The 22,353-nt window shown below is 46.5% G+C and overlaps 1 protein-coding gene and 1 pseudogene across 4 annotated transcripts in view; one reads left to right on the top strand and one right to left on the bottom strand.

Moving 5' to 3' along the window:
• Window positions 1–22,353, bottom strand: part of DLGAP4 (DLG associated protein 4) — a 139,548-nt gene that overhangs the window by 12,572 nt on the left and 104,623 nt on the right. For 3 of the 4 annotated variants that reach the window (XM_047744392.1, XM_047744395.1, XM_047744394.1), the window contains 3 exons: window positions 19,413–19,774; window positions 16,838–16,926; window positions 15,846–16,258 (listed from right to left, as the gene is read on the bottom strand). In XM_047744392.1, the coding sequence (XP_047600348.1) occupies window positions 15,846–16,258; window positions 16,838–16,926; window positions 19,413–19,774 (864 nt within the window). Of the gene's footprint in view, window positions 1–15,845; window positions 16,259–16,837; window positions 16,927–17,172; window positions 17,253–19,412; window positions 19,775–22,353 lie in introns of all 4 variants that reach the window. The other variant, XM_047744393.1, reaches the window with a different exon arrangement.
• LOC125110102 (uncharacterized) lies at window positions 9,088–9,204 on the top strand (annotated as a pseudogene).

The raw sequence follows: 22,353 nt of genomic DNA, 5'->3' as shown, positions 1-22,353 counted from the left end.
TTAAGATTTTAAGGGTTGAAAGAATAGCAGTGCGGTCTGTAACTCCTGTGCCCGTTACAGCTAATTGTCTCCAAAGTTTGTTTCTCTTTATCTCTCAGAAATAGCACCCGAGTTCCTTTTCTTCATGTCAAAAAGCAACTTTATTCAAATAAAGTAAAAATACAGAAATATTTTTTAGGCATGGTGTGAATTTTCCAGGAGAAAGTATTGTCAAATGGAAAACAGGGAAGGTTTGCACAAGATCAGAATCCTCTATCAAGCTACAGTAGAATCAGGATTCGAGTAAGGACTTCTGTGGTTGGTATTGTGTTGCAGCTCTGTAACGTGCACACTCTGCTAAGCACAGCACAGGATTCTGAAAATAAGAGATGTATGGGGACCTTCGAGTTTTAACTGGGCACATAGCAGCTTGGACCCAGGCATTCATTCCCTTGGCTACCCTTGAAATGAGCAATAAAGTGGGTGGAAAAAGTAGTGTGTGCGGCTGCACTGCCCTTGTGCTCTTCTGGTTCCTTTGCTGGCTGGAATGCACTTGGGACTTCTGGAATCCAGCAGCCACTCTGAACGATGAGAAGATGTTTTTGTTTTATAAAAATTTTATTTATTTATTTGAGAGAGAAGAGAGGATGAGTGCGAGCTGGGGGCAGAGGGACTCCACACTGGGTGCAGAGCCTGACAGGGACTCAATCCCAGGACTCCAAGATCATGATGACCTAAGCTGAAAGCAGGAGTTGGACACTCAACCAACCGAACCACTCAGGTGCCCAGAATGATGAGATTTGGTGAGTGGAAGCCAATTCTGTGACATCAAACCTTAGAAAAAGCAAGCCTGGGGCTCTAGCATTCCTATCTCAGACATACTTGAAAGATGTAAAGTCTTGTTTTCAAACCACTTTTTCTTTCTTTTTAAATGTTATTTGTATGCAAACTTAATACCAACTAATACAGCCTCAATACTAGGAAAGAGAAGCAGGAGAGGGGCATGTTAATCCAAAAGAAGACAAGAGAGGGAAAAAAAATAGAACAGATACCACAAAATAACATGGTAGGAAAAACCCTAAGTATATAGAAATCCCATTATAAATGGACTACATTGTCTACTTCTGAAGTAAAAATTAAGAGACTGGACAAAACTCAAAATATAGACATATGCTGATTATAGGAGACAGGACTGCAAGGACAGTGAGAGAAAGGCTGAAAGTAAGTGCACAGAAAGACGTGGTAGATCAGACAGACCACAGGACAGCTGTACAGAACTAAAAGGCTGAAAGTAAGTGCACAGAAAGACCTAGTATATCAGACAGACCGCAGGACAGCTGTACAGAACTCACAACACACAAGACTTTAAAGCAGAACATAACATATATCCAGAGAAATAGAGTGGGTTACTATCCATTCATCAGGAATATCACAATCCTAAGTTCTGTTCCCCTCAAACACTCCCTGGAACTGCCTATTTCCCACTGGGGCACTAATTCAGTTTTTTCTCACTCACCTAAGAACACCACCCGAACAGCTGTCCCCTTTCTCTCCAGCATAATGACTTTTCCCTTTCTCACAAGGTCATTCTCAACAACATATAAACATGCCTTTATCACTGTTTATAAAAAAAAGGAACAAAAAACCCCAACCCTGTTCTCTGACATTATATTATATCCCTTCATTTCTCTGTTCCCTGTACAGAAAGAGTCAGCCATATGACTGTCTATACCACTCTCCAATTCTGTTTTCCTTTAACCCTTCTCCAGTCAGGCTGCCCCTGCACCCACCAGCCCCCTTCCACCACAACAGGCCATTTCTTCACTTGATCTTAGCCAAAAGGCCGAGAAGCGATAGAAGAGGCCATTTCTTGAAGGTCTCCGATAACCTTATGTTTCTAGATCTGACCTGTGGGGCCCAGCAGCAGCATCCTACAACAGCAGTCTCTCTTCTTAAAAACTGTTCAGTTGTGTTCCAGTTGTCTTCTCTCCCATCTCACTGGTCACTCCTCCTTTCCTCCTATACAGTGTTTGTGTCTCTACTCCTTAGGCTTTGCCCTCTCATTTCTCTCTTTCTTTAAAGATTTATTTATTTATTTTTGGGAGAGGGGAAAAGGAATGCACATGTGTGAGTGGAGAGCGGGGCGGGAGTAAGAGAATCTCAAGCAGACTCCCCACTGAGCACGGAGCCCCATGCGGGGCTCAGTCTCATGACCAGTGAGATCAACATCCGAGCTGAAACCAAGAGTTGGACGCTTAACTGATTAAGCCATGCAGTCACCCTGCCATCTCATTTTTAAAAAATTTTTTTAAAGATTTTATTTACTTACTTGACAGAGAGATCACAAGTAAGCAGAGCAGCAGGCAGAGATAGAGGGGGAAGCAGGCTCCCCGCTGAGCAGAGAGCCCGATGTGGGGCTTGATCCGAGGACCCTGAGATCATGACCTGAGCTGAAGGCAGAGGCTTTAACCCACTGAGCCACCCAGGCACCCAATCATCTCATTTCTTTAAAAAATTTTTGTTCATCAGTATTTTATTATTATTATTATTTTTAAAGGTTTTATTTACTTGTTTGAGAAAGAGAGAGAGCATGAGCCAGGGACAGAGGCAGATGGAGAGCGAGAGGCAGACTTCCCCACTGAGCAGGGGGCCCGATACGGGGCTTGATCCCAGGACTCGAGCCACCCAGATGCCCCCTGCCATCTCATTTCTGACCTTAACATATACTCTGAGGACTACCTGTAGAATCTTAAAGCCTGGGACTTTGCGAGTTTTGACTCCTTTTACTGTTTCATACCCAGTCTGTCAGGAAATACTGCTCTGCCTTCCACATGTATCCAGAACTGCCTCCTGTCTCAGAAGCACTCCATGGCCACCACTGTCTTGTCTTACCCAGACTGTGGTGACATCTTCCTCATTTCCCCCACTTTTCCACTTGTGCCCCGTACTTCTTTTGAACAGAGAAACCAGATTCATCCTTTTTAAAAAAGAAATGTCAAGCTGCAGCACTCAAAACTCTCCAGTGAGTTCTCCTCTGGGAGCAAAGCCAAGCCTTTCATGCCGCCTCTGAGGACCTCTGTGGTGTGGGGCACCGCCGCCCGACTTCATCTCCCACGGCCCACCTGCTGCTGCAGCCGCGCTGGCCGCCCCGTGGGCCTGAAGCCCGTCAGGCACGTGCCTACCCCCGGAGCTCTCAGTCCTTGCCACTGCCTCTGCCCTCCAGATCTCCAGGATTGCTGTTGCTGTCTCCCTTCGGTCAGGTTTCCTGCCTAGCCCACCATGTGTGGGACGGCCACACTGCTCCCATCCCTCACTGTCCTGCTTTCTGTGCTGTTTTCACTGTCGCACATGTAAACATCGTCCATGCCGTTTGCTTATCTGGTTATTTTCTGTCTCTCCTCGTGAGAATGTAGGGCTTGGTTTTGTTCACTGCCTTCTCACCAGAAGCTAGAAAAAGCGCCAGTAAATAAATGAGGGAAGGTCGGGACCAGGGGAGGAGCATGGTGCTACTTTCTTCCTACTGTTCCACAGGGTCATGATGCCCCAGCAGTTAGACAAGAGACTGAAATTAGATGCAAAATTGTCATTGTAGCAAATATTATTTATAATGTATAAGAGATGCATCAAAGAGAATAGAGTTATACAAAGTTGCTGCACATGTGTTCAATGTACAAATCTCAAAATAACTCATCAGAATACGCAGAGTAGAAAACGGATTGATTTTACTATTAAAAAAACCTAGATAGTACCAAAAAATAAGCCTAATAAAAATATGTCAAACCATCATGGAGCAATTCATCACACTTGAAGAGAAGGATATAAAAGGGAGAGCTGGATAAACAGAGACAGAAGCTTTTTTCATAGCTAAGAAGACTCAGTATTTTACAGGTATCAAGTATTCCCAAATTAATCTATAAATTCTATTTCCAGGCAATGCTCCAGCAAATTTTTCCAAAGAATTTGCGATACTATTTCCAGAATTAGTATTGGACGAATGAAGAGATATGTGAAGTTTTTATTTCTGAACACAATAAGGAAGAGATTCACCCTAGCAGATACCAAGGAATATTAAAAAGCTATGGCAGTTAACAGCTATTTTAATGTAGAAATAGACAAAACAGCAGCAGAACAGAATAGAGCCTAGAAACACCACCGTGTCTGTAAAATGTGGCAGCGGTTCTGACCGGCCAGTATCACTGATCAGGGAGGAAAGTAATGACGTCAATAACTGGTGTTGTGCAACCGGCTTTCTTTCTTTCTTTTTTTTTTTTTTTTTAAAGATTTTATTTCTTTATTTGAGAGAGAGAGACAGCGAGAGAGGGAACACAAGCAGGAGGAGTGGGAGAGGGAGAATCAGGCTTCCTGCTGAGCAAGGACCCCAATGTGGGCCTCGATCCCAGGACCCTGGGACCATGACCTGAGTCAAAGGCAGACTGAGCCACTCAGGTGCCCTGACAACTGGCTTTCCATATGAAAAAAACAAAAAACAACAAAATAAGATTGTAGAATGCATGACATGAACTGCATATGAATTAAATACCTAAATATGAAAAAAACAAAAAAAACAAAAAAAACCCAACCACCCAAATTTTGAAACCATGAAAAAAATCCCTATGTCAGGACGCCTGGGTGGCTCAGTTGGTTGGACGACTGCCTTCGGCTCAGGTCATGATCCCGGAGTCCCGGGATCGAATCCCACATCGGGCTCCCAGCTCCATGGGGAGTCTGCTTCTCCCTCTGACCTTCTCCTCGCTCATGCTCTCTCTCACTGTCTCTCTCTCAAATAAATAAATAAAATCTTTAAAAAAAAAATCCCTATGTCATTGGGACACAGAAGGTGTTCTTAAGAATCAAAGGTGCAGAGGGGAACCCTCCTACACTGCTGGTCGGAATGCAAGCTGGTGCAGCCACTCTGGAAGAGTATAGAGGTTCCTCAAAAAGTTGAAAATAGAGCTACCCTGTGACCCAGCAATTGCACTACTAGGTATTTACCCTAAAGATACAAATGTAGTGATCCGAAGGGGCACGTGCACCTGAATGTTTATAGCAGCAATGTCCACAATAGCCAAACCATGGAAAGAACCTGGATGTCCATCAGCAGATGAATGGAAAAAGAAGATGTGGTACAGATATAAATGGGGTACTATGCAGCCATAAGAAGAAATGAAATCTTGCCATTTGCAACAGTGTGGATGGAACTAGAGGGTATTATGCTGAGTGAAATAAGTCAATCAGAGAAAGACAATTATCATATGATCTCTCTGAAATGAGGAATTTGAGAGGCAGGGCGGGGTGTTGTGGGGGTTAGGGAGGGAAAAAATGAAACAAGATGGGATCAGGAGGGAGACAAACCACAAGAGACTCTTAAGCTCATGAAACAAACTGAGGGTTGCTGGGGAGTGGGGGTGTAGGGATAGGGTGGTTGGGTTATGGACGTTGGGGAGAGTATGTGATATCATGAGTGCTGTGAAATGTGTTAGCCTGATGATTCACAGACCTGTACCCCTGGGGCAAATAATACATCATATGTTAATTTTAAAAAGTTGCATTAAGCATAAAAACATATGCTATTTCTCCATTTAAAAAAAAAAAAAAGGAATCAAAGGTGTGGGTGCCTGGGTGGCTCGGTTGTTAAGCTTCTGCCTTTAGCTCAGGTTATGATCCCAGCATCTTGGGATAGAGCCCCATGTCAGCAGGAAGCCTGCTTCTCCCTTTCCCACTCCCCCTGCTGTGTTCTCTCTCTCGGCCTTTCTGTCAATAAATAAATAAAATCTTAAAAAAATAAGAATCAAATCAGGTGCATTCAGTATAGCAAAAAGATGTAACAACTTTTTAAAAGATTTTATTTATTTGATAGAGATCGCAAGTAGGCAGAGAGGCACACACAGAGAGAGAGAGGAAGGGAAGCAGGCTCCCTGCCGAGCAGAGAGCCCGACGCGGGGCTCTATCCCAGGACCCTGGGATCATGACCTGAGCCGAAGGCAGAGGCTTAACCCACTGAGCCACCCAGGCACCCCAATGTAACAACTTTTTAAAAAACATTTTATTTATTTACTTGAGACACAGAGAGATAGTGGACAAGCAGGGTGAGCGGCAGGGCAGGCAGAGCCAGAGTAGCATCCTCCCCACTGAGCAAGGAGCCCGACTTGGGGCTCAATTCCAGGACCCTGGGAGCATGACCTGAGTCCCCAGGCACACACCTAATGACCACCAAAATACATGAAAGCAAAAACCGACAGAAGTGAAGGGAGAAACTGACAGTTCTACAGTAATAGTTGGAGACTTTAATGTCCCACTCACAATAATAGCACAAGACAGAAGATAAGTAAGGAAATAGAGCATTTAAACAACACAATAAACCCAGATCTAACAGACTTAATACAGAGCACCCTACCCAACAACAGAATATACATTAAGTACCCCACCGCCAAACCAAGGTTTTTCAAAAATCAAACTCTAGGCCCAACATGGGGCCTGAACTCACAACCTTAAGATCAAGAGTCACATGCTCCACTGACTGAGCCAGTGGTGCACCTACAAGTTAAGTCTCAACAGATTTTTTAAAAAGATATAAATCATACACAGTATCTTTGAACATAGCAGGATGAAGTTAGAAATCAATTTAACAAAAGGAAAACTGGAAAACTCACAAAATTGTGTAAATTAAACAATATACTTATTTGTTTGGGAGGGGGACACAGGGAGTGGAGGGAGAGAGAAGCAATACTAAGCAGGCTCCGTGTCTAGTACAGAGCCCAAGGTAGGGCTTGATCTCACGACCCTGAGATCCTGACCTGAGCCAAAAATCAAGAGTTGAATGCTTAACTGGGCCACCCAAGCAACCCCTCCTTTTTCCTAAGAGAGGGAGAGAGAGAAAAAGAGAGAATACACTTTTTTTTTTTTTTAAGATTTTATTTATTTATTTGACACCGAGAGAGAGGTCACAAGTAGGCAGAAAGGCAGGCAGAGAGAGAGGGGAAAGCAGGCTCCCTGCTGAGCAGAAAGCCCGATGGCAGGGCTCCATCCCAGGACCCTGAGATCATGACCTGAGCTGAAGGCAGAGACTAACCCACTGAGCCACCCAGGCACCCGAGAATATACTTTTAAACAACCAATGGATCAAAGAAGAAATAGAGAGGGAATTAGGAAATACTGAGAGATGAATGAAAATAAAACATATCCAAACTTAGGAAATATAACAAGTGCTAAGAGGGAAATTTATGGCTATAGACACATTAAAAACTTAAGGAAAGATCTCAAATCTAACAATCTAACTTTACAACTTAAGGAGCTAGAAAAGAAGAACAAAATAAACCCAAAAACAGCAGGAAGAAGGAAACAAGATTAGAGCAGAGATAGAGAATAGAAAAACAATAGAGAAAAATTAATGAAACAAAAAGATCAGCAGAACTGACAAACTTCAGCTCGACAGAGAAAAAGAAGACAAACACTAAATCAGAAGTGGAAGTGGAGGTATTATTACCAATTCTGTAGGAATAAAAAGACTGTAAGAACACTAGAACAGTTACACATCAATAAATTGGATAACCTGGATGAAAAGGACAAATTCCTAGAAAGACAAAACCTGCCAAGACTAAATCATGAAAAAATAGAAAATCGGATAGACTTTTATCTAATAAGGAGACTGAATCAGTCCTCAAAATCTCCCAATAAAGAAAAACCCTTCATTGGTGAATCTTGCCAAAGATTTAAAGAATTACTAATCCTCCAACTTTTCCAAACATTGAAGAGACACTTCCTAACTCATTCTGTGAAGCCCCATTACTCTGAAACCAAAGCCAGACAAAAACACTACAAGAAAAGAAAGTTACAGACCATCATCCCTATGAACGTCAATACCAAAATCCTCAAGAAAATACTAGTAAATACAACTCTGGCACATTAAAAGGGTTACATACCATGATCGAGTGGGACTTATGCCTGGAATGGAAGGCTGATTCAACATGAAAATCAATTAATATACTAAGATGCTACATCAACAGAATGAAGGAAAACCACCAGAGGACCATCTCAATCCATAAAGAAAAAGCACTTGACAAAATCCAACACCCTTTCATGAGAAAAACACTTAACAAACTAGGAACAGAAGGAAACTACCTCAATGTAACAGAAGCCATCTATTAAAAACCCACAGTGAGCATCATACTCAACGATTAAAGTCTGAAAGTATTTCCTCTAAGACCAGAGATAAGGCAAGGATGCCCACTATTACCACTTCTATTCAGCAGTACTAAAGTTCTAGCCAGAGCAGTTAGGCAAGGAAAAGACAAGACATCCAAATTGGAAAGGGAGAAGTAAAATAATCTGTTTGCAGATAAGATATTCTGTGTAGAAAACTCCAGAGATGACACATGCATGCACACACACAGAATTATTACGTGAATTCAGCAAAGCAGCAGGATGCAAAGCTAATAATAATGAGTTGCTTTTCTATATGGTAACAACAGATAAGCTGAAAAGGAAATTATAAAATAATTCCATTTACATTAGCATCAAATAGTATAAAGTATTTAACCAAGGAGGTGAAAGGCTTGTACAAAGGAAACTATAAAACACTGCTGAGAGAAATTAAAAGACACAATAAACAGAAGCCAATCCCCTGTTCATCAAGACTTAATATTGTTAAATGTCAATACTACCCAAAGCCATAGTCCCTTTCAAAAATCCCAACAGTGTATTTTTGCAGAAATAGGAAAACCCATCCTAAAAGTTCTATGCAATCTCAGGGGACCCCAAATATGCAAAACAATCTTGAAAAAGAACAAAATGGGAGGACCCAAATTTCGTGATTTCAAAACCTCCTACAAAGCTACAGAAATCAAAACAGTGTGGTGTTGGCATATAGACAGACCTATAGATCAATGGAATAAAACAGACAGCCCTGAAGTAAACCCTTGCATATATGGGGAAATGATTTTTGACAAGGATACCAAGACAAATGGGGAAAGGACGGTCCTTTCAACAGACGGTGCTGGGAAAACTGGACACCCACCTAATGCCATATAAAAGATGAACTCAAAATGGATCAAGGACCTAAATGTAATACCTTTTACAACAGTAAAACTCTTAGAAAAAAAAAAACAGCACAGCTTTGTGCAGTGGCAGTATCAGAGCCAATGAGGTTTATCCGAGGCACGATTATTGCTAATTGAAAAAAACAGCACAAAAGCTTCAGGACACTGGATTTGTAATGATTTCTTGGTTTTGACATGAAAGGCATAGGTAACAAAAAAACGAATTCATGAAAATTTAAAATTTTGTGCAGTATAAAAGTCCTCTACAGAGTAAAAAGATAATCCACAAAATGGGAGAAAATATTTGCAGATCATATATCTGGATAAAGAATTAATATTTACAATATAGAGAGATCTCTTAAAACTCAGTAACAAAAAAGCAAACAACCTGACTTCAGAATGGGCAAAGGACTTCCATAGATATTTCTCGAAGACATATGAATGGCCAACAAACACATGAAGCCATGCTCAAAATCACTAATCCTTAGGGAAATGTGAGTCAAAACTATAATAAGATACCACCTCACACACGTGGATGGCTACTCTGAAAGAAATGGGAAACAAGTATGGGAAAGGACGTAGAGAAATTGGAACCCTTGAGCACTGCTGGTGGGAGTGTAAAATGATACACTGACTATGAGAAACACTGTGGTGCTTCCTCAAAAAACTAAAAATAGAATTACCGGGGCGCCTGGATGGCTCAGTGGGTTAAAGCCTCTGCTTTCCGCTCAGGTCGTGATCCCAGCGTCCTGGGATGGAGCCCCGCGTTGGGCTCTCTGCTTGGCAGGGAGCCTGCTTCCTCCTCTCTCTCTCTGCCTGCCTCTCTGCCTACTTGTGATCTCTGTCAAATAAATAAATAAAATCTTAAAAAAAAAAAATAGAATTACTACATGATCCTGCAATTCCACCTCTGGATATATGGCCAAAAGGACCAAAAGGCGGACCTGAAGAGGTATTCATATGCCCACGTTCACAGCAGCATTACTCACAGCAGTTGAAGTGTGGAAGCAGTCCAGATGTCTACTGACAGAGGAAAGGATAAGCAAAATGTGGTGTACACATACAACAGAGTGTTGCTTGGTCCTAAAAAGGTTTGGTGTTCTGAGAAACGCTGTTACGTGGCAGAACTTTGAGGACATTAATGCTAAGTGAAATAAAACCAATCACTAAAAGGTAAATACTGTGTGATTCCACTTTTATGAGGTACTTGGAGCAGTTGGAACCTAAAGACAGAAAGATAATAATGGGTGCCCGGGGCTGGGGAAGAAGAGAGAATGAGGGGTTATTGTTTAATGGGTAGAGTTTCTCAAGTTACAGGGATGGATGGTGGTGAAAGTTATACAACACTGTGAATGCATTTAATATCACTGAACTGAATATTTAAGAACAGTGAAGATGCAGGGTACCCGGGGGTCTCAGTTGATGAAGCATCTGGTTCTTTTTTAAGATTTTACTTATTTGACAGAGACACGGTGAGAGAGGGAATATAAGCAGGGGGAGTGGGAGAGGCAAAGTCAGGCTTCCCACTGAGCAGGGAGCCCAATGCATGGCTGTATCCCAGGCCCCTTGGATCATGACCTGACCCAAAGGCAGATGCTTAATGACTGAGCCACCCAGGCGCCCAAGCATCCAATTCTTGATTTCGGTTCCAGTCATGATCTTAGGGTTGTGGGATGGAGCCCCAAGTCGGACTCTCCACTCAGCAGGAGGTCTGCTTGATTATTTCTCTCTCCTTCTGCACCTCTTCCCTGCATCACCTCTCTCTCTCTCAAAATAAATCTTAAAAAAAAAAAATCTGTTAAGATGATGTTATATTTTGCCATAATAAGAAAAATCAAGTGTGCAAAAGATTGTTTGTTATAAACCTATCAAATTTAAAAATTACAGTGATTAAAAAATCATTAAGTTTAGGGGCACCTGGGTGGCTCCGTGGGTTAAAGCCTCTGCCTTTGGCTCAGGTCATGATCCCAAGGTCCTGGGATGGAGCCCCGCATCCGGCTCTCTGCTCAGCGGGGAGCCTGCTTCTTCCTCTCTCTCTCTCTCTGCCTCTCTGCCTACTTGTGATCTCTGTCAAATAAATAAATAAAATCTTAAAAAAAAATCAATAAGTTTATTTTTATTTTATTTATTTATTTGAGAAAGAGAGAGCATGTCCATGCAAGGGGAGGGGCAGAGGGCTTGGAGGGAGAGGGACAAGCAGACTTCTGCTGAGCACAGAGCCTGATGCAGGGCTCGATCTCACAACCTTGAGATCATGACCTAAGCCAAAATCATGAGCTGGTTGCTTAACTGACTGAGTCACCCAGGTACCCTGATTTTTTTAAAGGCTTTATTTTTAAGTAGTTTCTCTGCACCCAATGTGGGGCTCAAAGGCAAAACCCCAAGATGAAGAATTGATGCTCTACCACCAGCCAGGTGCCTCACAAAATCATTAATTTTATAACATGAGCAATAGTATCAGAGGAAATACTGGCCCCTAGAGAGACAAGAAGATTATTCTTCTCTGAAGAACATTCTGTAGGATTGCAGAGAAGGAGTACTGACATTTAAAGGTCTTCCCCTAAGGAAAGGGCGAGTTTGTCACCCTCCAGCAGGATGTGCTTAAACTCAGATGGCAATAAACCACTTTAATGTTAGCAGTACCTGTCACTTTGTCACCAGTAGAAATCACAGAATTTCATATCACATTATTGCTGTCACAGTTATCTTGAAATAATGTTTACTGTCATCACTACTTGGAAATTATAGTAATTAGACTCACTGCTAGATTGTGTTACTTAATGTCTTTTTTTAAAAATTATTTAATTTGATAGACCCTAAGCAGGCAGAGAGAGAGGGGGGGAAGCAGGCTCCCTGCTGAGCAGAGCGCCCGATGTGGGGCTCGATCCCAGGACCCTGAGATCATGACCTGAGCTGAAGGCAGAGGCTTTAACCCACTGAGCCACCCAGGCGCCCCGTGTCATTCAATGTGTTAAAAAAGTATACATTTTGATAACTCTCTATTAATGTAATTGGTTTCCTTTGTTATTTTGATATAATTTCTACTATATATTATTTAAAATCAGTTTTCTGAGGTATCCACAGAAGCCTACCTTTCAACAAGCCCTGCCCACATAGAGCTGCTAGTTTCTCAGTGCCTTGATGTTTTTATCCAAATTTTCATTTTTTAAAATAATTTACTCATTTATTTGACAAAGAGAGCACAAGCAGGGGAAGCGGCAGCCAGAGGGAGAAGCAGGCTCCCCACTAAGCAAGGAGCCCGATGAGGGACTCAATCCCAGGATCCTGCAAAAATGACCTGAGGGGAAGGCAGATGCCCAACTGACTGAGCCACCCAGGCACCCCCCTTATTTTAACTTTTATTAAATTAATATATATTCATAACTTTAAAAGTAAGTAAAAGCTCAGCAGTGAAAGAAAAATAGGACTACATCAGAATTAAAAACTACCATGTATACGGGTGCCACTATTCACAACATCTAAAGAACTCTTGCAACTCAACAATAAAAAGACAACCCAATTAACAAATGGGCTTGGGGTGCCAGGGTGACTCAGATCGTTGAGTGTCTACCTTCTGCTCAGGTCATGATCCCAGGGTCCTGGGATCGAGCCTGGCATTGGGCTTCCTGCTCTGCATGAAAACCTGCTTCTCCCTCTCCCTCTGCCTGCTACTCCCTGTGCTTGTGCTCTCTCCCTCTCTCTCTGTTACATAAATAAATAAAATTTTTGGAAAAAAAAAAAAGAAAAGAATAAGAGTTGGCTTCATCCATGTTTAAAAAAAAAAATACCTCGAAGAAGGAACAGAGGAAGAACGACCTCTTACATGAATGGCCATAGGAAGCACCTGATGGACAAGGTTTGGAGATAAAGCAAGAAAACCTCCAAATCTCTAAAGATTTCTCCAACAAAAATGTAAAAAGAGCCGACAGGTATACGCAAAGATGCTCAACATTATTAGCCGCCATGGATATACAAATTAAAACCACAAGGAGATACTATTTCACACCCACTAGGATGGCTAGATTCAAAAAGACCAATAAGGGCGCCTGGGTGGCTCAGTGGGTTAAGCCGCTGCCTTTGGCTCAGGTCATGATCCCAGGTCCTGGGTTCGAGTCCCACATCGGGCTTTCTGCTCAGCAGGGAGCCTGCTTCCTCCTCTCTCTCTGCCTGCCTCTCTGCTTACTTGTGATTTCTCTCTGTCAAATAAATAAATAAATAAAATCTTTAAAAAGAAAAAAAAAAAAAAGACCAATAATTCCAAGTGTTGGGGAGGATGTGGAGGAATGAGCATCCTCACATTCTACTTCCGAGAACGTTACATGGTGCAGCCACCGTGGACAGTAGTTTGGCACGTTCCTCAGAGCGTTGAACGTAGAGTTACCGTGTGATCCAGCCATTCTACTCCTAGGCACGTATCCAAAAGAAATGAACACACATCCACACAAACACACACGCGTTCACAGCAGTGTTCTGGACACTAGCCTGAAAATGGAAACAAACCAATATCCGTCAACAGGTGAATGGATAAAATGAAGTCTACTCAAAGTGCTGGAGTGTTCAGCAATAAGGAAGTGCTGACAGATGCCACAACCTGGACGAACCTTGAGAACCTCATGCAAAATGAAAGAAGCAGACACAAAAGACCACATATTGTAGGCCTCCATTTGTATAAGTATCCAGAACAGCAGATCCCCTGAGAGAACGTGGTTCTAAGAGCTAAGGAGGAGGAGCCAATGAGGAGGGACTACTAATAGTTACAGGGTTTCTTTCTGGAGCAATGATAATGAAATTTGTAGTGACGGTTGTAAAACACTGTGAGTGTACTAACTGCCACTGAACAGTACACTTTAAAAGGGTGAATTTCATGGCATGTGAATCACAGATCAATAAAGTTGTTACAGCATGACAAAAAGTAAAGAGAAAGAAAGCCTTCCAGAAAGAGACACCTGAAAGATAGATATGCGGAAGAAAAGATCAGAGGCTGAGGCTCGACCTGGCAGGTCCCACGTCTGAGTGATGGGAATTTTGGAGAGACAGAACAATTCAAGTGAGGAAATTTTTTTGTTGTTGTTAAAGATTTTATTTATTTATTTGACAGAGAGAGATTACAAGTAGACAGAGAGGCAGGCAGAGAGAGAGAGAGGGAAGCAGGCTCCCCGCTGAGCAGAGAGCCCGATGCGGGACTCGATCCCAGGACCCTGAGATCATGACCTGAGCCGAAGGCAGCGGCTCAACCCACTGAGCCACCCAGGTGCCCCGGAAATTATTTTTAAGAGTAAATGCAAGGTGGGGCACCTGAGTGGCTCAGTCAATTAAGCATCTGCCTTTAGCTCAGGTCATGATCCCAGGGTTCCAGGACGGAGTGCCATGTCGGGCTCCCTGCTCAGTGAGGAGTCTGCTTCTCCCACTCTCTCTGCCAATCCCCCTGCTGTGCTCTCTCTCAAATAAAGAAAATTGTAAAAACAAAAAACAAAACAAAAAACCACCCAAAAGTTAATACAAGGCTATTTCTCAGAAACAAAAGACCTGTGTCTCCACCTAGGAGGGGCCTATCCGCTGCTGGCACATGAACAAGGCCCCAGTCCTCGGCATGGCACTGAGGAATTTCACAAGAGAGGTCAAGTGAAGAGCCTAACAGCTTCCATCGATAAAAAACACACAAAGGCCTGAGAAGCAGAATGCATCAAACTCTTCAGTTCAAGTAACAGAAGCTAAACACAATATAGCCTTAAAGATTCTGAGGGAAAATGATTTTCAACTTTATGTTTTTAAGTGTGTATATGTATGTATGTACATGTGTGCACATATATATATATACATGCATATATATATGTGTGTGTGTTAAGAGGTATATATATTTATAGGTTATTTTTACACACACACACACACACACACACACACACACACACACCCCTATAAACCTACACATTTACATACATAATTTATTATTTTCAGCTTTACACCCAGCCCAACCATGTGAGGTCTAAATAAAGATACGGAGTTTCCAAAAATTTATCTCGAATTGAAGGTGTGTGGCAGCAAAATGAGGGACTACAGCCAAGAAAGCAGAAGGCCATGTGATCTGGAAAGTGGGGTGTCCACCATGGGACAGTGGCCAAGGGCAGGCCCAGGTGATAAAAAGGGAAGTCTCTGGACAGCAGCTAGGCAACAGGCCCAGAGAGTGAACTGGCCAGATGAGAACAGAGAACTAGAGGGCACCAGGAAAAAGATGAAATCATGAGGTTATCTGATATGTGTGCATATCAGGGAAATAACACCGATGTAGGCTGGCAGATGTGGTGGGACGTGTCAGAAAGTAACAAATTAGAGCTTAAAAAATGAAGTGTAAAAAAGATGAGGCAGCCCTTCATTTTAGGAAAAATAAAATGTGGGAAAGGAAATATCATCATCGGACGCTATTAGGCTCTGCAGTGATCGGTATTTCCATCCTCATGGTGCCCAGAACTACTGGTGGTTATTTAACCCCAAATGGTGGTGTCCGACATGGAGGCAGACGTGACAGAGCTAACTGCTCCTCTCTCAGAGCAGGAAATCTCCATGTTGATGATGAATTTGAGAGGAAACACAAGGCATCCCATTTAAAAGACAAAAGCCACAGTAGCAAATACCAGAACGCACGGCTGCTGGGACCTGTGGACGAGATCCGTGGACATGAACAGGGAGGGTTGAGGCCGGCCGGCAGGCCACCTGGTTCCTGTGGGAAGGCTCTCAGTGCGTTCTCTAGGCCTTGCCTCCATTCTGAGAAGGGAACCTGGGCCATGAGTCAGGCCCCCTTCCCTCCAGCCCAGGGACCGTCCCTGCAGCACTCACCTTCTTCAGAGAGGTTGTTCTCTTTGGTCTCCTTGTCCATCTGGCAGCACCAGCCCTCCAGCCGCTCTGTTTCTGCCTGAAGTAGCTTCAAGAACCAGTAGCCGTCCCGGCGGCAGGCTCCCGGCTGCGCTGGCTCTGCTGGGGAGCTGGAGGAGGTCTCAAGCCAGGGGTCGGGTGGGGGCAGCGAGGATGCCTCTAGGGCAGGGTCGCTGTTGTCTCCATAGGAGAGGTTGCGCTTGATCTGGGCAATCTTGGGGGCCTGCCGAGGCCCGGCATCGATGCTGATGGAGTTGGGGTGTGGGGTACAGTCCGGGAGGCTCCTCTCAGATGACTTACAGCTTGAGTCGTTGGCATCCTGGGTGTCTGAATCAGTGTCCCGTCGGGAGGACATACTGTGAGAGGGGGCGCTGCTTCTGAGGGGTGGGGTGAAGTGGGGTGGGGACAGGAAGAGGTGAGAGTCACCAGGAGGGCCAGAGACCAGAGGCCACCCCGACCCGGACACACGGGAGACAGAGAAACGGATGCATCGTCTGCTCACCATGCACCTGAAGCGGGTCCCACAGCCCCCGTCTCATTCTCTGCTCAGCCCTCGCCCCACCCGTCCGCGCACACACGCGCGCGCACACACGCGCGCGCACACACACACACACACACACACACACGGACAAGGTCATAAGGTTGCCTGTTTACTGCAGTGGGGCCAGGAAGACCACCAACATTGGGGTGCTGGGCCATGTCTCTGCTGGCCTCGCCGTCCCCCCCGCCCGCGGGCTGATTAGTCTCGCAGAGCAAGCGCTCACTACTGGCCCGCCCGCCTGCCTGCCCAGCTTCCCATGCCTGGGCCACTGCCCGAACCCCAAACCCAGCTTGGTTATTAGAAATCCAGCAAGGAGAAGTGGGTTAGGGAGAGCAGGAGGAGAAGGCGCAGGAGAGATGAGAGCAGAAGGAGGGAGAGGAGGGGGAGAAGCAGCCACCACCTCTGTGCGACTTACCGCCAGTCGTCCTCTACCTGAACCCCGATGGACTGGAATTTGGTAGCGGGACTGGGCTCCTCTTTTGGCACTGGCTGAATGCAGTCAACCTTATTGAAGGACAACGACAGCAACGGCACGGAGACAAAGACAAAAATAAAAAACAAACACCACACTTGCTGCTGAAATTCACATTAGTGGGACGACGCAGAAGGACAGACAGGCACGAGGCATGCGGACACTGCACGTGGGCCCGAGGCCGGACCCAGTGAAGCCGGGCACTGCTCATTCGCGCGGAGGCGGGCGGGCAGGTGGGCGGGAGGTGGGATGGGGTGGAGATGACTGGCTTTCCCTACTCTGAGGAGGGTGCCATCACATCGATTGCTTTGGGTCCGTTGTCCTCCGAGAGGTGGGAACCGTTCCTTCTAGTCCTCTCCTTTACACGCATCAGAGAGAAGAAAAAAAAGAAGGACGACGAGAGAGAAAGAAAACACACACACACACACACACAAAGCCACAGCCGTTATCTGGTGTAGTCAAAGCTGGGGGCTGTCTCGAGGCAAAGATCGCTCCCCCCAACCCTGCAGCTGAAGGGCAGGCTGGAGGCGCCTGTATCAGGGACAAACCTTGGACAGCGGTTCTGGATTTGGAAGCTACCCCAAGGTGATAGCTGGTGAGGTTCCAGGACACTCTGGGATGCCATCCCTGGGCCTGGATGGCTGAGGTTACTTTCAACAGTGGGTGGTGGGCCTGGGGAGCAGTAGGCAGGGCCAGGGCCGAGTGCAAAAGCTAGCGCTTTTTCTACACGCCTGTTAAAGTGGAAGGAAACCAGGCAGCAGTCATGCCCCAAGTCTGCCTTTCTTCTCTGGGACCAAGAGGCATGGCCATGAAGCAGGAGCAGTCACTGCTCCTGAATGAGGGTACCAAGGGGTGGGATGAGGGTTGTCAGGGTATCCTTGGAAACTGGGGACTCCCAGTCCCTTGTCTTCACAGATATGGCAGGGGCCACAAGGCTTTTTGGGGCAAGGGCCAGGCACCAGGCTCCTCGCCAGGCGGATACGGTTACGTTCCTCCTACAGTAAGAGTCCGTTAGGGAAGTGCACCGTCATGGATCTCAAAGAGCTGCGACAAGAGCTTGGCCTGGGGAGGGGATTAATCCTAGGGAGGAGAAGCCCAGGATGGATCCAAGAGCTAGGATCCTTAACCCCATGTGACTTTCTAGATGAAAGGAACCAACGGTGAACCTAACTCAGACCTTCGGAAGACAGGAGCCTCTGGTTTGGCCAAGGAGAGGGTGGGGCTGCCCAAACAACGACCCTGGGTGACAAGACCCAAGAGACTAGGCTACTCTGATGTCCCTAAGAATCCCTCTTGGAGCAGCTGCACAGGGCAGGGGCTGGACTCCTTATGAAGGATCCCAGAAACCATTAGTCTCCTGGACAACTCTGTTCCTGTATTTGTGGGGAAACTGAAGCCCTGAGTTATCTCTTAGGGGGAAAATAATTCAGGACAGTGCAAGAAATTGGCTAGTGAGCCTTCTCTGGTCAGAGCCATTTGGTCTCCTCCGTGTCTCAAGTTCCTCGGGCATTTTAGCTCTCTGCCATCCACTTGGCCATATCTGGTTGCTCAGGGGAGCCCTTGCAGCCCCAAGCCACAACGCACACCAACCTGACCTCCCTGAGGGGTCCGCCTTTCCCAAGCTCAAGGCTCCCTGTAGCTGCCCTCCCCCCCCTCCCTGCCTGGAGTGTGGTCCACTTTAGTCAGAGGCAGCCAGAGCAGGGCTCCAGGTGCCCCAGCTCAGCTGCCAGAAGACAGAGTGCTGCTGTCTGGTGCATGCAGAAGGCGCAGTGAAGCAGTGGAGGGGAAGCTGGTGTGCCCTGCCCCGCTGTGGGCCACGGTTGTGGGTGTACAGTGAGTTTGGCTTCCAGGAGGTTCTGCTGGCTTTGGCCACTTGGTCCTGGGGAAATATCTGCCTGGATACCCTTCCCATGGAGGGAGGCATCAGGACCAGCATCACACTTCTCAATTTGACATGGGCCTGGTGCCTCGAGCCACCTACCTGTCCCCAGGGCCCGAGAGGGCTCTGGGTAATGTTCCCCTCAAGCAACCCCCATGGCTCAAGGGCTCTGGGTCCCGGGCCCTAGGCCCATCGGCGTCTACGCTCCATGCTGCTCCCGCCGCCAAGCGGGGCTGCGGCCTCCGCACCCGAGCTGACCTTGGATTAGAGAACTGTTAGGCCAGTCCCACCTCCCACGCGTTGGCTGACAGGGCAAAGGGTGGAGTGGACAGACAGACAGTGGACAAGTGAACAGTGGACAGGAGATGGCTGGCTGAGTGTAACTACATTCACTGGGGCAGCCCATCACAGGAGCAGGGCCGTGGGCCCACAGCTGCAGACTGCAACGTGAGTGGGCAAATGTAAGGAATGTGTGGCGGTGGGTGGAATCTGGTTTGGCCGGCCACGTGGGGCCAACCCCCCAAAATACAGACAAACCACTTTGCCCTGGAGACCTAGCGGGCCTCCACCAGGTGTAATTACACACAGGCAGGTGCACAGAGTGGGCTGAGGACACAAGAATGAGAAAGGGACCCCTACTTGTATTCCTATAGATGACAGTTTCCTTTTGGGGATGGCCTCAGGGTGGGATTCGGAGCTGGTCAGCGTCCCTTGTTCACTCTTCAGAGCTGCATGTTTTGGGGGTGGCTCAGGGGCCTCCGAGGCTGGGGTGACTCCGCCCCGTGTCACACTAGGCGGTCGGGTACTGCTGTCCAGGCTGTCCGACGAGTTGCTCAGGCCCGACTGGCTTGTCACCTCACTCTTGTGGTCCTGGCTGTCCAGGTAGGTGTCCTGGGCAGACTCAGTACTGCTCTGGACCGTGACAGAGATGAAGGGCTTTGACGTGGTACGTGGAGGGACCGGTGGTGGGGTCTTCTTATACGCCACTAGGCATGATGAACCTGCAGATGGGAGAGGAGGGCAGGGAGAAGGTAAGATCCCAACCCTCTTGAATCTCTTTCAAGTTTGAGGCCCCACTTGACTGGCCCTAGGTCTGGCCTTAAGAAGGATTTCTGGAGCAGGAGAATTGAGGTCTGACATGGCAATGACCAAGACAGACACAGGCCCTGCCCACCCTTCTCCTAGGCCAAGGTCATGTCTAGCTGGGGATGCCAGCATGGGCCAAAGACATCCTCCACCTCATAGTCCCATACAAAGGTTATTTTCCAGTTGGGGCCTGGGCTAGATGATAAAGTTCGTGGTGCCACAGGCTGTGACAGAGCCTGATCCAGTGCCAGGGGAGGCGGTGACTGCAGAGTAGAGGACAGGAATGCTAAAGAATGTTAACTTTGCTTCCTCCTCAAGCTCACTCAGAGACTTACTGCTGCCCCTGGACTTTTCCTCTTCTACCTTCCCTCTGGATACCCCCTCCCTGTCTGGTCAAAGACCAACACCTCTTTTAGGGCCCAGTTAACCCTATCCTCCCATCTTGCTATCCCTACCCCCCTATTCCGCCCAGTAACGTGAAAACCTCATACACCAGTGTGCCTCCCTCAATACTCCACCAATGCTGGTCCGAGTCCCCATTCTCCACCATGTTTCAGGGAACCAGGACCTACCAGGGTGGGAGTTGGGGGTCTGAATCTCATTCCAGCCTGGCCTGGGGCTGGCCCACAGCAGGGGCACAGAACGCTGAAGGCCCACCCCTGCTTTTTTATTAAATGCTCTGCTCTTTGTCTGAAACAGAAGGTGCTATTCAAACATCACTCCCTACTTGCTTCGAGGGGCTGGGTCAGATCCGACAGCAAATGCCCTTTCCTCCATGAGGACTAAAACAAACCTATACCCGGGCTGGGAGTGGGAGCCAGATGAGTGACTACACTCTGCCTTCAAAGGGCTACTGATCACCATGATGCCGACGGCCCAGCAGAAACCCACAAAACCAGGCCTGGTGCGGCAGGGGGCGTCGGCAAGGCACAGCAAAATCCATCCGCCACTGGGAGAATCACTACACAGCCCTATCAGAATGGCTAAATTGCAAAACAGTGACAAAACCAAGTGCTGGTGAGGATGCGGGGAAACAATCACTCATACATTGCTGTTGGGAATGCAAAATGGTACCACCACCCTGGAACATGGTTTGGCAGTTTATTTTTTTAAGATTTTATTTTTAAGTAATCTGTATTACTGGGGCTCAAATACATAACCTGGAGATCAAGAGTCACAGGCTCTTTTGGCAGCCAGCCAGGGGCACTTTGGCAGTTTCCTTTAAAACTAAATATGCAATCATCACACCACCCAGCAACCATACTCTTGGGCATTTTTTATCATAGAAATGGGAACATATTCACAAAGAACTCCTACATGAGTGTTCATGGCAGCTTTACTTGTCCTGGCCCCAAAATTAGAAACACCCTGGATGCCCTTCAGTGACCGGTGTAACAAACTGTGGCACATCCAGGACGTGGAATACGACTGAGCAATGAAAAGGAACCAGCTCCTGGTACAGGCACCAACTTGGATGAATCGCAAGTGAATTAGGCCAAGTGAAAAAAGCAATCCCAAAAAGGTATCTACTGTACAGCTCTATTTATAAAGCATTCTTGAAATGGCCTGATGATAGAGATGGGAAACAGGTCAGTGGTTGACAGGGAGATGAAGGGGAGAGGGGGATGCGCAGGCTGGGAGGGAGATGGGTGTGGCTATAAAAGGGTAACAAGGACCCTCTGTGTGCTAAGAAGTGGGACAGGTGGCGGACACATGAACCTGCACAGCACTGGACCCGAAGTGAGTAACGGCAAAATGGTGGGATCTGAGTAAGACCAGCCGGCTGGTGTCTATATCCATACTCTGGTTATGATGTTCTGCTAGTTGTGCAAGACTTTACCATCGAGGGAAACTGGGAAAAGAGCAGATAGGATCCTCTGTATTATTTCTTACAACCCTGTAAATGGCAATCACCTAAAAATAAAAAATTTTTAAAGAGCCCTTCTCTCTGTTGGTTCATCTGACAGACACGTGTTAGGTCAGGCGCTATACAGACTCCAGGAAAACTAGGAGCCTCAGCAGAGAATGGGCTGTGAAATAAGTCTTTGAACAGTAATAGGGGCCACAGTGGAAGAGCCTGGGAGCCAGGAGCTGGGCTCGCCTGGGTCTGGAGGTGACAAAGGGTTCTGGGAGCTCTGAGCCAGGAGCACTCAGTTCCCACTCTGCTCAGAATTTCCCAGTCCTGCTGAAGCCTTGCAAAAACTTCAGGGATCCCTCCAGCAGACACACCCCGAGTCTCTCCCTACCAGCCTGAGAAGGGCAGCCCATGGGCGGAAGGAGACAGGCAGCAAGGCAGGCAGGAGGCGGGGCTGTGGCCAGCAGGAGCATGACCCTTCCACATACTGCCCTGCAGGAGAAGGGACGGGCCTGCTGGGGGAAGAGGGACTCCTCTGTGCAGCTGGCCATAGGCACGGGCTCACGGCCCCAAGCTGGGTCATTCACTGAGCTGTACTCAGCAGCTTTATGGCTTTGTAATTTAAACCTCACAGTGACT

The sequence above is a fragment of the Lutra lutra genome, chromosome 9 (genome assembly GCF_902655055.1).
Source record: "Lutra lutra chromosome 9, mLutLut1.2, whole genome shotgun sequence".
Taxonomy (NCBI): domain Eukaryota; kingdom Metazoa; phylum Chordata; class Mammalia; order Carnivora; family Mustelidae; genus Lutra; species Lutra lutra.
This window is presented reverse-complemented; position numbering and strand designations above follow the sequence as displayed.